The 14,959-nt window shown below is 43.3% G+C and overlaps 1 protein-coding gene across 1 annotated transcript; it reads right to left on the bottom strand.

Moving 5' to 3' along the window:
- Nucleotides 1-241: 241 nt before the first annotated feature.
- LOC308597439 (olfactomedin-like) lies at nucleotides 242-12,740 on the bottom strand. The gene is made up of 4 exons (XM_081213306.1): nucleotides 11,314-12,740; nucleotides 7,566-7,739; nucleotides 2,135-2,306; nucleotides 242-957 (listed from the first exon to the last, which is right to left on the bottom strand). The coding sequence occupies exons 1-4, from the start codon at nucleotides 11,524-11,526 to the stop codon at nucleotides 395-397; spliced, it is 1,122 nt and encodes a 373-aa protein (XP_081069432.1). The 5' UTR covers nucleotides 11,527-12,740; the 3' UTR covers nucleotides 242-394.
- Nucleotides 12,741-14,959: the final 2,219 nt, after the last annotated feature.

Raw genomic sequence — 14,959 nt, 5'->3', positions numbered from 1 at the left:
TGTATTTGCCAATAGGTAAATGTTGTGCGTGCCTGGCCTTTTTTTCTCTTTCAGGCTATGGCAAAGTCTCGTGAGCTGAAGTGGTTTTTACCGACCATTGCAAAAGTATCTGGCTCTTCACACTGACCACGCTCCTCTTTTGGAATATCACATCATAACTGACCAGGTAGCCATCATTGTACATGTATAGCTTGTGGTCATTGGGGTTGTACATTATGCTTTGCGGTGTGCCTGTGAGCTTTTCCAGGATGATGTCCATAGAGCTTTCTGTGGCTGTGTTAGTGTCATATTTGTAAAAGATCTTCTCATTGTGTTCACTCACCTGCATCAAGGCATACATCACCCCACAGATCATGAAGGTGCCGGTTGCCTTAGGCTTGTACAGTGAGGTTTGCTATGACTTGACTATTGTCAGAGTATTGGAATCCAGCTGCCCAATCGATATTTTCCCCTTGCTTTTTTCCGTGGAGTAAATGAGCCACAGTCCATTCTCATCCCCGGAGAAATCAAAGTCCTGCCAATTGATTCCGCTATAAGAGTACCAGTTGTTGAACACGGCGTCTTCGACGGTCTTGCGGTGGACCTTACTGGTTGCCACATCCAGCTTGCACAGGTTCCTGGAGTTGTAGCAGTTGTAATAGAAGCTGCCGTTGTACAAAATAGTCCCGCTTCCCTGCCCACAGTTGATGTAGTTCCAGGTGAACCCAACAAATTGAGAAAGGCTTTTCTCTATTTGGCTTTTGTAGAGCAGCAGGTCGGAATAGGAGTTGTAGATGCGGTAGGTTTCCAACAAACGCTCGTCTGTGTTGAGCGGGGCAACCCAGTATGCGTCAGGATTCTTGTTTCCAACAGCAAAGTCCTTTCCCCAAGCTCCGAATTTGTAGCTTAAACCTCGCCAGTTGAGTTTCACTATAAGTGGCTTGCTAACGTTTATCAACACCTTGTTGTCGCAGTTACCTGCCAGGGAATAGAAAGGGAATTACTTTTGTTTGTGGCTCCTCTTGACAAGTTTTTCTCCGCCTTCAAACTGCTCTGAGTTTTTTTTTGGTTTTTTTAATAATCAAGAGGTGCATAAATTTTACAAGATAAGTAACTAAATCATCTTTGTTTTCTGTGACCATGTCAGGCATTCTGCTGGTTTCAAAAGCTCTGCCAAGTTTTATCCCACTGCGTTTAGAAAACGGGTCAGGCCCCCAACCCAGACTCCTCTGCCTCCTGTGTTTTCTCTGCATAATGCTTCCCAATCCCTCCTCTGTACTGTCATTGATCAGCTGTTCATTACATGTTTGCCTTCCAAAATTCTCACTAAAGCAGGTGGTCATCATCCCTTTTGGGATCATTTGCAAACCTGAGAACTGCTGTGAGCGCACAAGCACATGCTACATTCTATTAGTAAGTGCAACAGAATGCTTCTTTCAAGACTAATGTCAAATGGCGGGGGTACCCTGTGGCACCAGAAGGGCTCTGCAGGCCTCTTTATAATATAAAGAACTATTAAGTGGGAGGTAATCCAGTAATTATTAGGAAATTCCTTTTACCCTGATCTCAACCGGTACAGGCTGAGAACTGATCTAGTGAAAGAGTTCAAGGCTTAAATGACCATAAAATTTTCCTGGGTCAGGTGGTTCCTCAAATAGCTCGCTGAGGATGTGCCAGTTATGAGAAGAAGCTGGGTTAAGTTTGTGGGGTGTCCAGACTGAAGCAAGCCTTCTCAGTGGTGGCTCCCCGTTTGTAGAGCGCTTTCCCCAGGTTTCGTTATCTGCTTTTAGGTCCCAGGCAAAAACATTTTTTAAATTCTCCTAGGCTTTTGGCCCTTCATTTGGGAGAGTACTTAACTATGTTTGTGGTGTCTTCTTCCACTCACATTTTTAGTGGGGCAGATTGACTTGGATCTGCTCTTTTATATACAATGAGCATTTTATGCCGTGATGTTATTCTTTTTCTTAGATTTGCTTTTAATGGTGGTTTTTACAGCGCGAGCTGCTTTCAGTCACTTTTGTGAAAAAAGCAACAAATAAATATTAATACTGGTGACGGTGATAATGGTGATGATAATGATGATGATTATAATGTAGCTTATAGACAAACCAATGTAAGGAGAAGTTCCAGCCCACAATTACACAGTAGGACTCACCAAACTCTGGAGTCCAGTTTCCAGAGGGAGAGAGGCCAGAATTGGGATTTGTAACAGAGTCTTCGCAATCAGCCAGTTGTTTCTTGAGAGTAGCTATTTCCCTATGTGTCAACAACACATTGTTCTCGTCAAACTTTTCTAGTTCCCACACAATACTGGAGACATTGGAGACCTGAAACATATTAGCACATGTTTAATTGAACAGCCCCAAGCAATTTTCTACTGCAGCGTCTCCCTGTGTGTTGTGGTAGTAGATGTGTTTGACAGCTTCATGAGTGATTGAATGAGAGAGGCTAAAGCATGCACAAACACACACACACACACACACACAGAGAGAGAGAGAGAGAGAGAGAGAGAGAGAGAGAGAGAGAGAGAGAGAGATGATGTAAACAATTACCTCTCTTGTTATTGTATGGATTGAGCATGAGACTCTTAATCTCTGGGACATGAGTTCAAGCCCCACATTGGGCAAAAAGATCCTGCATTGCAGGAAGTTGGACTAAATGACTTTTGCGGTCCCTTCCAACTCTATAATTCTATGACCCAGAGACACTGACTGATTGTTCTTAATAGCTGGATCTTCTCCAAGGCTTCTGAATGGCTGGAAAATATCTCAAAGGTGCTAAGGGGGCATGCCTTTGTTTCTCAAATCCTACCCCCCAGCTAAGCATCATACAATAAAGATGTACTATGTGTGAAAAGAACCTGCAGTTTTCACAAAAATTCAAAACCCTGAACAACTTGGGTCCAGGATATCTTAAGGCCTGCCTGAGCCCTTATATCTCAGCCCATCACTGAGATCAACCAGAGGCCCAATTGGCTTCAACCAGAAATTGGGCAGTTAGTGTCCTGAGAACTGTAGTTTACACCTCCCAGAGCTACAGTTCCCAGTACCTTTCACAAAACACATTTCCTAGGATTCTCTGGGGGAAGCCATGTGCTTCAAATGTATGGTGTGGATGTTGCCTAAGGGAATGCCCTTAGAATCCTCCTTGAGATCAGGAAACCTGCTAGTACTGGTTTTCCAATTGCAGGGAGGATCTACGATATGCTCAGCCACTGAGGTCCCCTTTCCAGACCTCCTCATTCAATGTGTGTATGTCAGAGGAGGGGCAGTGGGGATGCTGTAGATGGAGATGTGAGTGCATGGCCCCAACTCCCCTCCCCTCCATGTGCTATTCTCACCCACTTTTGAAGAACATTTGAACAGGACTTAGGTGCATCTAGTCATTAAGTTTAGGGATGCATGAATATCTCACTGTTTGAATTCCAAAGGATTGCACTTTTGTGAGCTTAAGCTTTCTGCAAGAAGTCAGTGCAAGCACTTGCAAAAGGCTTGAAGGCACTTGTGTTCTGCACAGCCTCCCTCCTCACATCCCTGTCCTCAATTGCTAAGAAATCACCTTTGAGGCCAGGAAAGAGGATAGTGGTTGTGGCAGCAGGTGCTCAAAGAGCCTTGGCAGAGCATCCTTTGGCTCAGGGATGGGCTTAGTGCTACTAAGTTAGTAGGACTACCAGTCCCCAAATCCCTGATGAAAATGATGCTTGGCTCCATCTTACATGCCTTGGAGCAGAGGTTTTTGCCTTTGCTCACAACATTCTTTTAAAAAAAAAAAAAAATTATTGGTTTTACAAAATTTTGTGACAATACAAACATATAAAAAGACATACACACATATAAAGTTTCATACCCTTTTTTTCATGAACCTTGTTTCTCGGACTCCCCCATACCTCCCCTTTCTGCATCCCAATGTCCAAAGTTTTTCAGCAACTTCTAAGTAATTCTGTCAAGCCTATGTCCTCTTAATCTTTCCTTCATTCTAATCTTATATCGCTGTAACCCTTTCTTTCTCAGAACCTTGACATTCTAACATTCATCCAATTTATAATAGTCCTTGAGATAAGTTTTAAACTTCTTCCATTCTTCTTCCGCCGTCTCCTTCCCCTGATCACGGATTCTGCCAGTCATCTCAGCCAATGTCATGTAGTCCATCACTTTCATCTGCCATTCTTCCAAAGTGGGTAGATCTTGTGTCTTCCAATACTTTGCGATAAGTATTCTTGCTGCTGTTGTAGCATACATAAAGAAAGTTCTATCTTTCTTTGACACCAATTGGCCGACTATGCCCAAGAGAAAGGCCTCTGGTTTCTTAGGGAAAGTACATTTAAGTACCTTTTTCATTTCATTATAGATCATTTCCCAGAAAGCCTTAATCTTCGGGCACGTCCACCAAAGGTGATAGAAAGTACCTTCAGTTTCTTTACACTTCCAACACTTATTATCAGGCAAATGGTAAATTTTTGCTAGCTTGACTGGGGTCATGTACCACCTGTAAATCATTTTCATAATATTTTTCTTTAAGGCATTACATGCCGTGAATTTTATACCGGTGTTCCACAACCATTCCCAGTCAGCAAACATAATGTTATGGCCAATGTCCTGTGCCCACTTAATCATAGCCGATTTAACTGTTTCATCTTGTGTATTCCATTTCAGCAGCAAATTATACATTTTTGACAAATTCTTGGTATTGGGTTCTAACAATTCAGTCTCTAATTTTGATTTTTCCACCTGGAAGCCAATTTTCCTATCTTGTTTGTAAACCTCCATTATTTGATAATAATGGAGCCAATCTTGTACTTTTGGTTTCAATTTCTCATGACTGTAATTTCAATTTATCTCCATCTTGTTCCAAAATTTCCCAATACTTTGGCCATCCGGCCTCCATATTGAGTTTCTTCACTGCCTTAGCCTCCAAAGGTGACAGCCATCTAGGGGTTTTATTTTCCAACAAGTCTTTATATCTTATCCATACATTAAACAACGCTTTTCTGACAATGTGATTCTTAAAGGCCCTATGCACTTTGATTTTATCATACCATAGATATGCATGCCAACCAAATGTATTATTGAAACCTTCTAAATCCAAGATATCTGTATTCTTGAGGAGCATCCACTCTTTCAGCCAGCAAAACGCTGCTGCTTCATAGTACAATTTTAAGTCCGGCAGGGCAAATCCCCCTCTTTCTTTTGCATCTGTAAGTACTTTAAATTTTATTCTGGGCTTTTTGCGCTGCCAGACAAATTTCGCAATATCTTTCTGCCACCTCTTGAAACAGTCCATCTTGTCAAGAATCTGCAAAGTTTGAAACAAAAACAACATTCTAGGCAATACATTCATCTTAATCACTGCAATTCGGCCTAACATTGACAATTTCAAATTTGACCATATTTCTAGATCTTTTTTAATTTCTGACCAACATTTTTCATAGTTGTCCTTATACAAGTTCAAATTTTTAGATGTCAGATAAACCCCTAGGTATTTCACCTTCTTAACCACTGTCAAACCTGTCTCTTCTTGAAATTTCTCCTTCTCCATATCTGTTAAATTTTTTCCTAATACTTTAGTTTTTTGTTTGTTCAGTTTAAATCCGGCTACCTGACCAAATTGTTGGATTATCTCCAACACCCTTTTCGTACTAGTGTCTGGCTCTTGTAAAGTCAATACTAGGTCATCTGCGAAGGCCTTTAACTTGTAATGTTTAACCCCGACCTGTACACCTTTAACCTGCTGGTCATTTCTAATCATATTCAGCAACACCTCCAGAACAGAAATGAAAAGCAATGGGGAAATTGGGCACCCCTGTCGTGTTCCTTTTTCTATCTTAAGTTCGTCCGTTATCACATTATTTACAATCAGCTTAGCTTTTTGTTCAGAATATATCGCACCCATACCATTCTCAAAACCTTGGCCTACCCCCATCCCATGAAGATTCTTTTTCATAAAGCTCCAAGAGATATTGTCAAAGACTTTCTCCGCGTCCACAAAGATCAACACTGCTTTGGTGTTTATATTCACCTCTAGCCGTTCCAAGATGTCTATTATATTCCTTACATTGTCTGATAAATGCCTCTTTGGGAGAAAGCCTGCTTGGTCCCTATGAATCTTCTCCATCAACACTCTTTTAAATCTTTTCGCCAAAATGTCTGCAAAGATTTTGTAATCCACATTAAGTAATGATATTGGGCAGTAGTTCTTAAGTTGAGTCTTTTCAGTCTCTGTCTTTGGTATGTTGCTCACAACATTCTTAATTACGATAGGTCCATGAGCCATGGAATGTTGAAAGTGTCTGTTTTTTTGTAAAAAAAAATAACGAGGAGAGGTAAGGAAGGAATAACCTCTTTTGAGACTTTATGCTAGTGGTAAGCATTAAAATAGGCAAAATTCTCATCCCATGTTTTCCTGCTCCCTGAAGCAGCTCTCTAGCCATGGAGGACTCAGCACTGCACAGAAATATTTTAAAAGTTTCCTTGAGGAGCCCCAAACAGTCCCCCAAATGCTCTTTCTAAAGCAGGTTTGAATCCTCTTTTCTAGGAGGTCTTGATAAGTTTCTTCATCCTTGATACCTTCCATCTCAACCTGACGCACTGTTGCGGTTAATTTCTCCAAGATACTATTAAATGATGCCAAGTCTGTCTGGAGTTTCATAGCCTAGAGAAAATTGCAGGACACACACTTAGCAGGATACTGAAAACATCTTTCCACAAATCATGAACAACCCTTTCATTACAATTGTTGCTTCCATGCTTGTCCTTTTCTCTGGAACAACCATTCTTTTATCACTCAGTATTGAAGGTGTATCCAGACAATGAGTAGACTTCAACTTTGCACTTTCACAAACATTGGGCTGTGGAGACGGGAGAACTCGGAGCACTTCTGCAACTGACAAATTTAGTTTATAGTGGGTGGTGGTGGACTATTTTACCAGGGCTTTTCAGTAGCAGTGCTTTGGAGGAAGGGTTAACATGCCTTGAAAGATCTGTGAGCCACATTCTGTCACACATACGCCCCCCCCCCCCGCCAGTACCATTCCCCTGTGTAGTGTTGCCAGCTGCTGGAAACAGTAATCCGTAAACAGACCCCTGTGTTGCAATATAGACAAGCTGAACAATATAACACAGCATGATGGCCAATAACAATGGCACTAAACACTATTTATAGACTAATACAAATGATCAGAAATTACAACCAGTCTCTAAATCTTCTTCACCAGTCGCGGTAGAATAATTCAAAAGTTTGATATATACATAATCTGTCACCAAATATCTCCAGAACAGAGTTTCCGGATAACCAATCTGTTTCGTTCAATGCTTCATCAGCCAATCTTTATCAATTCTTCATCAGCCAGACTTGTAAGAATTAATATGAGAAGGATGCAGTTCAATTTCTTAACAAGCCAATCTTGCATGTAAGCAAATATAAACACTGTAGAAAATATGCTCTGGATTAGTGCTCATATGATACTGTAGTCACTGATTGTGTTATATTGTTCAGCTGCTGGAAACAGTCAGAACTAGACAGCGTTAGTGATTCAAGGCAGGGAATAAATATTTGGCATGCTGTCTATGTGCCGAAGTGTGCCCCCTTACCTTGCTCGCTTCTCCTTCATAAATAGCAGTCAGGTTCTTATAAGCGTTTTCCAGGATAACCATCAGATGTGAAGGAAAAGTAGTGTCGGGGAGCTCTATGCTGCAGATACATTTATTGTCTTCGTCATCACTTGCTATTGGTCCATCGTGGAAGATGATCTGATCTGCAGCAACCTGGGATGATGGATGCAGAAAGGCAAATGGGATGCTTCATCGCTTGATTTAGCCCTTTCTCATAACCTGATAGTCAGCTAAGGTCAGGATAGTTTCCTGAGAACAGCAACCTCCCCACCACATCCTTTAGCCAGCAAATGCTCCCCATTCACCACTAGACTGAGCCTTCTACATTGTGTTTTTTGGGCAAAGTCTCTTCCAACGGATTGTACTGAGTCTAGGTAGTTACCATTTGAAAGCATAAAGCTTCTACAGTGGTACCTCAGGTTACATACGCTTCAGGTTACATACGCTTCAGGTTACAGACTCTGCTAACCCAAAAATAGTGCTTCAGGTTAAGAACTTTGCTTCAGGATGAGAACAGAAATCGTGCTCCAGCAGGTCGGCGGCAGCAGGAGGCCCCATTAGCTAGAGTGGTGTTTCAGGTTCAGAACAGTTTCAGGTTAAGTACGGACCTCTGGAACGAATTAAGTACTTAACCTGAGGTGCCACTGTAGTTCGTTTGGCCTATGAGCTGATTGCTCTCCTACAGCTTCAATCCACTCCTTTCAATCTACGCTTGCTGGTGCTAAACCACAATCCCTTCACACTCCACTCTCCTGCCCTTCCCTTCCCTTCCCACTGGAGTATATCCACTACACTTTTATATTCAAAGCACATTCTTTCCCTCAAAGAATTCTAGATGCTGCAGTTTTTTAAGGGTTGCTGGGAATCGTAACTCTGCAAGGAGTAAAGGACAGTGCCCAGAAGCAGAAAATGTATACATGCAGCTTAAGTAACTCGCTTTAGTATTGAGTTCTGGTTGCGTCTCATGTGATTCCTGAACAAAAACATGGTTTCATAATATTGAATGAAATGCAAGAATCTCCAGACCCATGTCATGCCTTCTTTGCTCCCACAAGTCTTTGCATTGTTTTCTGCTCTTTATACCACTGTATAAATTATTTCCAAGTAGGAATTGTTGCATTTAAAACCCTGTTTGATGTGTCAAAGCCAAAGGGAAATAATCATTTGTTTTCTCATACATCTTGGGCTTTTGGGGTGCTTCCAGATGGGTGTTTATTGTGGGGTCGTAGAACTGTAGACTTGAAAGGGATTTCAAAGGTCATTTATTCCACCCCTGCTATGCAGGAATCACAGGTAAGTGTTCCTCATTCATGAATGGAATAATTTTCACAGCATCCCCAGTACATCAGCATCAGATTGTTAGCCTGTATTTCCCTCCTTGCTACGGAAAATCTGGTAAATTAAAAAAACAAACCACTACATTTGTGATATCTGGACAACCCATTTACAATATTAAGCCACTTTCTGGAAGTACTACATTTTGAAGGGTGGGTTGGGATTATCTAGGGATTTCAAAGGCAGAATTGACCTCCGAGGGAATTTCTGAAAGGCAGCACTTTGTCCTGGATCTTAGGCAAGTCAATCGAAAAATCATGTGTTTGGGGCATTTTTGTAAAAAACAAACAATTTTCGGGGTGTCCTGATTTTTACTTTTTGAAAAATGGCAACCCTAGGTTATCTCACTTCCACCAGTTGGTTTGCATTCCCTCACTGGGCAAAATACTCACTAAGGAAGCCACAGCGAGGCACAGGAGCAGCCCAAACATCCTAATTGTTTCAGAGGGTTTGCTAAGTTGGTCTGGGACGTTTTTGTTGAACCCTCTTTATAAAAGGGATGGCACTGGGGGAAGGAGTAGAATGAGCCAGAGTGGAATTTGCTGGGATTGGACTGGATGTTATGAACATTTCAAATTGAGTTTTGTTTGCACAATGATGTGCCCCTTTGAGGAGGTGTTTAGGCCCAATCAGATAAAATAAGAATATGTGTGAGTGCGCTACAAAAAGTCTTCATGTGCTTTGTGCCTCCTCTGCCTCTGTTAAGACCACATTTTGAAATAACGAACAAAGAACACTGGAATATTTTAATGCCTCAGATTTTACCCTAATCCAGTCTTCCTTGCTAGGCCTTAAAGGACAAAAACGTGGGCCAGAAAACAAAAAAATACACATGGTGGGATCCAGTTGGCGCACCTGTGCTCATGGAAGGGCTTTGGATCTGGGAGAGATGCCCATGGTGCCCATGGAGGAGGAGGGAACGGCAGTTTTTGCTAATTCCCCCTGTACCCCCAAAGAATCAGTTTCCAGGGGGGTTGAAGAACCCTCTAGAACACAGTGAATTGTGTTCTTCCATTGTCAGATGCCTTCTCTGTGAGTGGAAAGGCATCAAATGGAATCCACCTCACACATCACATCGGTTCCTTACTCCACATGTGTCATGATGAAAACCCACTATTTCAGGCAATTATTATACACCATGCAAACATATTATCAGTGATTCCCCTCCCCTAAAAAACCGTTTAGGTGTACTCTCATTTTACTCAAGAAAACCACCATTTTATAGCTCAAATTGGGAAAAATAAAAGCAGTAAATGACAAAAGTACAAAGATTCACAAAATGTTTAGGGGTGTGCATACCCCTGCATTCCCCCAGAAAAAAGCACTGCATATTATAATGGCAATTCCATTAATGCCAAGGAAACCTAGGTCTATAACCTATTTCTGAAGGTTAGTCCCTCATCCCTGCCAGCCAAGGTTATGATTAAAAACAGAATGGATATTGAGCTGAATAGAATGCATTTGCTAATTTGGTGCCCAGATTTAATGGGGGAAAGAGCTGATTGGTCAGCTTTAAAAATATTGGGATTCTAAGGATGTCATACCATTCACATTTACCTGAGCTGGGAGTAAGGTCCATTGAACTCAGCAAGGCTCACTTCACTTCTGAGTATAGGATTGCACTGTAGATTCCATAGAAACTCTGTTGATACTTCCTTACTGGTTTCATTATATTTATTAAACAGAACACCGATTGTCCATTACTGATCACTGTTTTGAATGGAGAGAACTCCCTACACATTATGTGTGTATGGGATATTTTTAGAAGAAGCTCACTGTTTGTTCTGTTCCCGGCGCTAATAGGTACTCATTGCAGGGGAAACCTGGCTATCTATGGAAGCATAGACAGTATGTACTGGCCTAGGGTCGCTTACAGTTATTGGAACTGTTAACTAGACTGAGAAGCTCTTTATTGTGACTTGGCTTGGAGATCTGGCAATGCTGCTTCCTACAATGAGTGAAACTTACTGCAAAGGCAACAAAGCAGAGATAACTTGTGACCATTATATGTCTAACCTCTGCTCTTATCTATTAGATGGAAGATATGTGTTGTAAGACACAAGGCACACAACCCCATCAGGATTTAATATAAAATATCACTAAGATGGTTCCGCCACTTTTATTAGCAGGGGGTGCCTGGCGCTGCCTGGGAATTTTTAGAAACCTGTTGTTATTTTTAAACGGAGTGTAATTTGTGAGTTTAGACATGTCCCGCCAAAAATTGGGTGAAGTCATGCCAAAGTCATGTTTTGGTCTGCCATCATGATTCAAGATGGTGTCCAGGAAGCCTGTGTAGAGTGGGGGGAGCCAGGCATACCTGCCCCGGGCCTCAGAGGGCTAAGCCAGCTGGGGGACGGGGCAGGGGTTTGCTGGACTGTCATGCCAATAATACCCCATTCCTCCCAGTCAACAGGGGACTTCTGCCATGGGTCTCAGACAAGCTCTGCACAGGCTTGGCATCCAGCAGGCAAACATTGCCAAAGATTGCTGCCCCCATCTTGGGAACCCTTGTGCAATGTTTCATTATGATCTCGACAGATGACTGAACCTGTGCCAAAAATGGGCAAAGTAACACCAAAATAATGTCTTGGTTCACTATTTTCATTCAAAATGGTGCCCATCACCCAAACATCAATGTACACACTCACTCTTCCCACCTTGGAAATACTTGTGTCGAGTTTAGGCAGTGGAAGACAGGAGTGCCTGGCGTGCTCTGGTCCATGGGGTCACGAAGAGTCAGACACAACTAAACAACAAAAAACAACCACATATATATGTGTACGCGCGCAGTAAGCTACGTATGCCGTAAACAGCACTGCCAGATCTCTAACGATTCCCAAGTCTGTTTGATCTGAGTTAATGGTTACAATGAGGTTCTCCATGCAGGCTGGGTCAGGACGTACTGTTAGTGCCATTGAGTGTTCTCCTTGAGGCGGGTGGTTCCACTTCTATTTATAGCAACACCCAGGTGTGAAACAGCACTTGCTCTTCTTGCCAATGTTACAACAGCAAAACATGGAAAGGGGGTTCTTTCATACATTGGGGGGGTGGAGAGAGAAGATACTTGAGGTATTAGTTTTAACCCAGGGTGGGACAGTAACTCTAATATATCACAGACAAATAGGCGAAAGCATTGGAAAGACTAGGAAGGTTCAGGAAGAAACACATCCTGCACTTCAGAGATTTTATAAAAGAAATTGCTGGATGTGGACAAGATGGAAGAAAATGGGGTGGGTTTATGAAATGAGGGCTAAAGTCCTTAAAGGATCGAGAGCAGTTGGTAAAAAGGAAGGCAGAACAATCAGGAGACAGCAAAACAATAGGGGAAAGTGTCAAGCAGAGGATGTGATCAACAGCACAGATCCAGATGCCTTGAGACCTACTCAAAGAAGGCACAGCCATTCACCAAGGATGTCAGAATGAAAGACAAAGCAGCAGCTGTTTCCTCCATGAGTACGCTGTGTATGCCCTATAATCAAACACTTGTTAATAGTGATGGATATTTTTTAAGGATCTCAACAGTCCTAGAGAGCAAATGGGGCAAACAGTATTTTGTTCACCTTCAGTCCTACAACATGGTACCCTCACTCCATTGCTCCTCTTGTCCCTTTATTTCCCAGTCTCATCCCTTCCTACTTGTCTGATGTTTGGCTCCTGTTCCAGTTTTGAGCACGTTCATCTCTCTTCTACCATACCTCCCACATGGCACCGTCCCATTACATATTTCGAAGGGATTCAGTTGCATATCAGAAAAATAGTAAAGGTAAAGGGTAAAGAGACCCCTGACCATTTGGTCCAGTCGTGACTGACTCTGGGGTTGCGGTGCTCATCTCGCTTTATTGGCCGAGGGAGCCGGCGTATAGCTTCCAGGTCATGACTAAGCTGCATCTGGCAAACCAGAGCGGTGCAAGGAAACACCGTTTACCTTCCTGCCGGAGCGGTACCTATTTATCTACTTGCACTTTGACGTGCTTTCAACTGCTAGGTTGGCAGGAGCAGGGACCGAGCAACGGAAGCTTACCCCGCTGCGGGGATTCGAACCGCCGACCTTCTGATCGGCAAGTCCTAGACTCTGTGGTTTAACCCACAGCGCCACCCGCGTCCCACAATCATAAAAATAAGTCTATACAATTCAAGTGGAATAAGTGCTTTGCTGCAACAAAATCCACTTTTAAAAACCAGACTCTTTGCATTTGGGGAACTGCATGAAAAAGTGTGGTATAAAAGACGGAAAAATATATAGATGGAAATATATATAACCTCCACACATTAGGATGAGTGTTCATCATTGTATAACCTCCCTTCAGATCAAGATGGCTGCTCAATAGGGCAGAGTCAGACATTGTATATCTGCATATGTTTGGTTCAAGCAACTCAGGAAGACTGCTTAGTTTGACAGGTAATCTGAAATAATCCATCCAAACTCAAATGAACAGTTTGTGTACTCTAATAAAGTAGCCTGTCATCCAGCTCTTACCTTCTTTCTTTTTTTACCTAATGCACACTACAGGAGCTATATGCACTTTGCTCACCAATTAACAAAGTGCCTTTGGGTCAGTTTTTATGACCCAAGTTCCTAAGATGTATAGCTTTTAGGTATTCCTGGACCTGGACCTATGTCTGTATTATAACCCTGTCCAGAAAAGCCAATCAGGATCTAGATACTGTGTTACCCATTCTCAGAGCTGCCCTAGGTCCCAGCTCACAAAGGACCAACGCTACTTCGTTGTTATATACAAAAGTCTTTATTGAAGTTCAGTTTGTCTTTCACATCAGCAGCGTGCAGCTCTACGTCTGAAACTCTAGACCGCCGAAGCTCCGTCTGAGTCCCCTCCCCGCTGACACCAGTTTAAGATCCTAGCCTTGCCCCACCTCTTCCTCTGCTCTTTCCTCCTCTGGGTCCTCTTGTCTGCTGAGGTTTCGCCCTTCCTAGACTCTTCTGACACTGAGTCCCCTGATTCTTCTCCCTGCCTCCGGCGGGCTTTAGGACCTGGTTCCCACTCCGGGCTTTCTGCTGTCCCGCGCGCCTGTACATTTGAACTTGGCGCGCGCGCCCAGCCACCAACCTTCCTCCGGACCGTTACACTGCTCTGGTCACTGCTTCCCCCTTCGGGGAGGCTAGCTGGACTTGACCTCCCCTCCATTCCCCCACTCTCCGATGGAGGCGTGGTCAGTCTCGATTCATATTCTCTCCCTGCTGGGGGCGACGCTGGCTCTGACACCTGGGACCCTTCCCCCCCACTATGCTCTGGTGGGGAAGCTGGTCCTGATCTCCAGCTGCTGCTTTGGGAGTCCCCGCTGGCCCCCCTTGCTCTAACCATCGGCGCCTCCTTCTGGGAATCCTCTGATTCACTGGAGAGGCTCATGGAATCTCTCGGGTCATTGCTATATCCCCCTACGCTGCTCTCCGATTCTTCCCCTTCGCTCTCCATTTCCTCTCTCCCCTGTGCCTCTGTTCCTGAGGCCCTGACACCCATGTTTTGTATTCTATGTAGGCTCCATTCATTATTGTTCAGAAGTTTCAAGTGGTGCAAAATGAAGCAGCCTTTCTCCTTAGAAGAACAGTTTACAAAAAAAGAAAAAGAAAATGTGAATCCAACAGAAAGATGTCCAAATTAGAACCCGATTGTTTTTCATTTATAATCAAAAGGTATTTCATTTTAGCTAAGAAGTCTTAAACTACTTGGGTCATAGGTTAGAAACCATCTAAAAAGAGGCAGGAAGGTACCGTATTTTTCGCCCTATAAGACGCACTTTTTCCCCTCCAAAAATGAAGGGGAAATGTGGGTGCGTCTTATGGGGCGAATGCAGGCTTTCGCTGAAGCCTGGAGAGCGAGAGCGGTAGGTGCGCACCGACCCCTCTCGCTCTCCAGGCTTCGCGGACCTCTCCTCAAGCAGCGGGAACGTTCCCACTGCTTGGGGAGAGTTGCCGGCATCCCGAAGCCTGCAAGCGCTGATCCCAGCACGTGCAGGCTTCGCGGATCTCTCCCCAAGCAGCGGGAACGTTCCCACTGCTTGGGGAGAGTTGCAGGCATCCC

Source organism: Podarcis bocagei (genome assembly GCF_964188305.1).
Source record: "Podarcis bocagei genome assembly, chromosome: 1".
In the NCBI taxonomy this organism is placed as follows: Eukaryota; Metazoa; Chordata; class Lepidosauria; order Squamata; family Lacertidae; genus Podarcis; species Podarcis bocagei.
The sequence above is the reverse complement of the archived record's forward strand: the minus strand, read 5'-3'. Positions and strand labels throughout refer to the sequence as shown.

Excerpts from the sequence above, each read along its gene's own strand:
- LOC308597439 (XM_081213306.1), bottom strand. The coding sequence starts at position 11,526 with ATGAAAATAGTGAACCAAGACATTATTTTGGTGTTACTTTGCCCATTT. Across the intron at positions 7,740-11,313 it reads TGTTGACTGGGAGGAATGGG|GTTGCTGCAGATCAGATCAT; the intron begins GTATTATTGGCA and ends CCATCATCCCAG. Across the intron at positions 2,307-7,565 it reads ATGAAGGAGAAGCGAGCAAG|GTCTCCAATGTCTCCAGTAT; the intron begins GTAAGGGGGCAC and ends AATATGTTTCAG.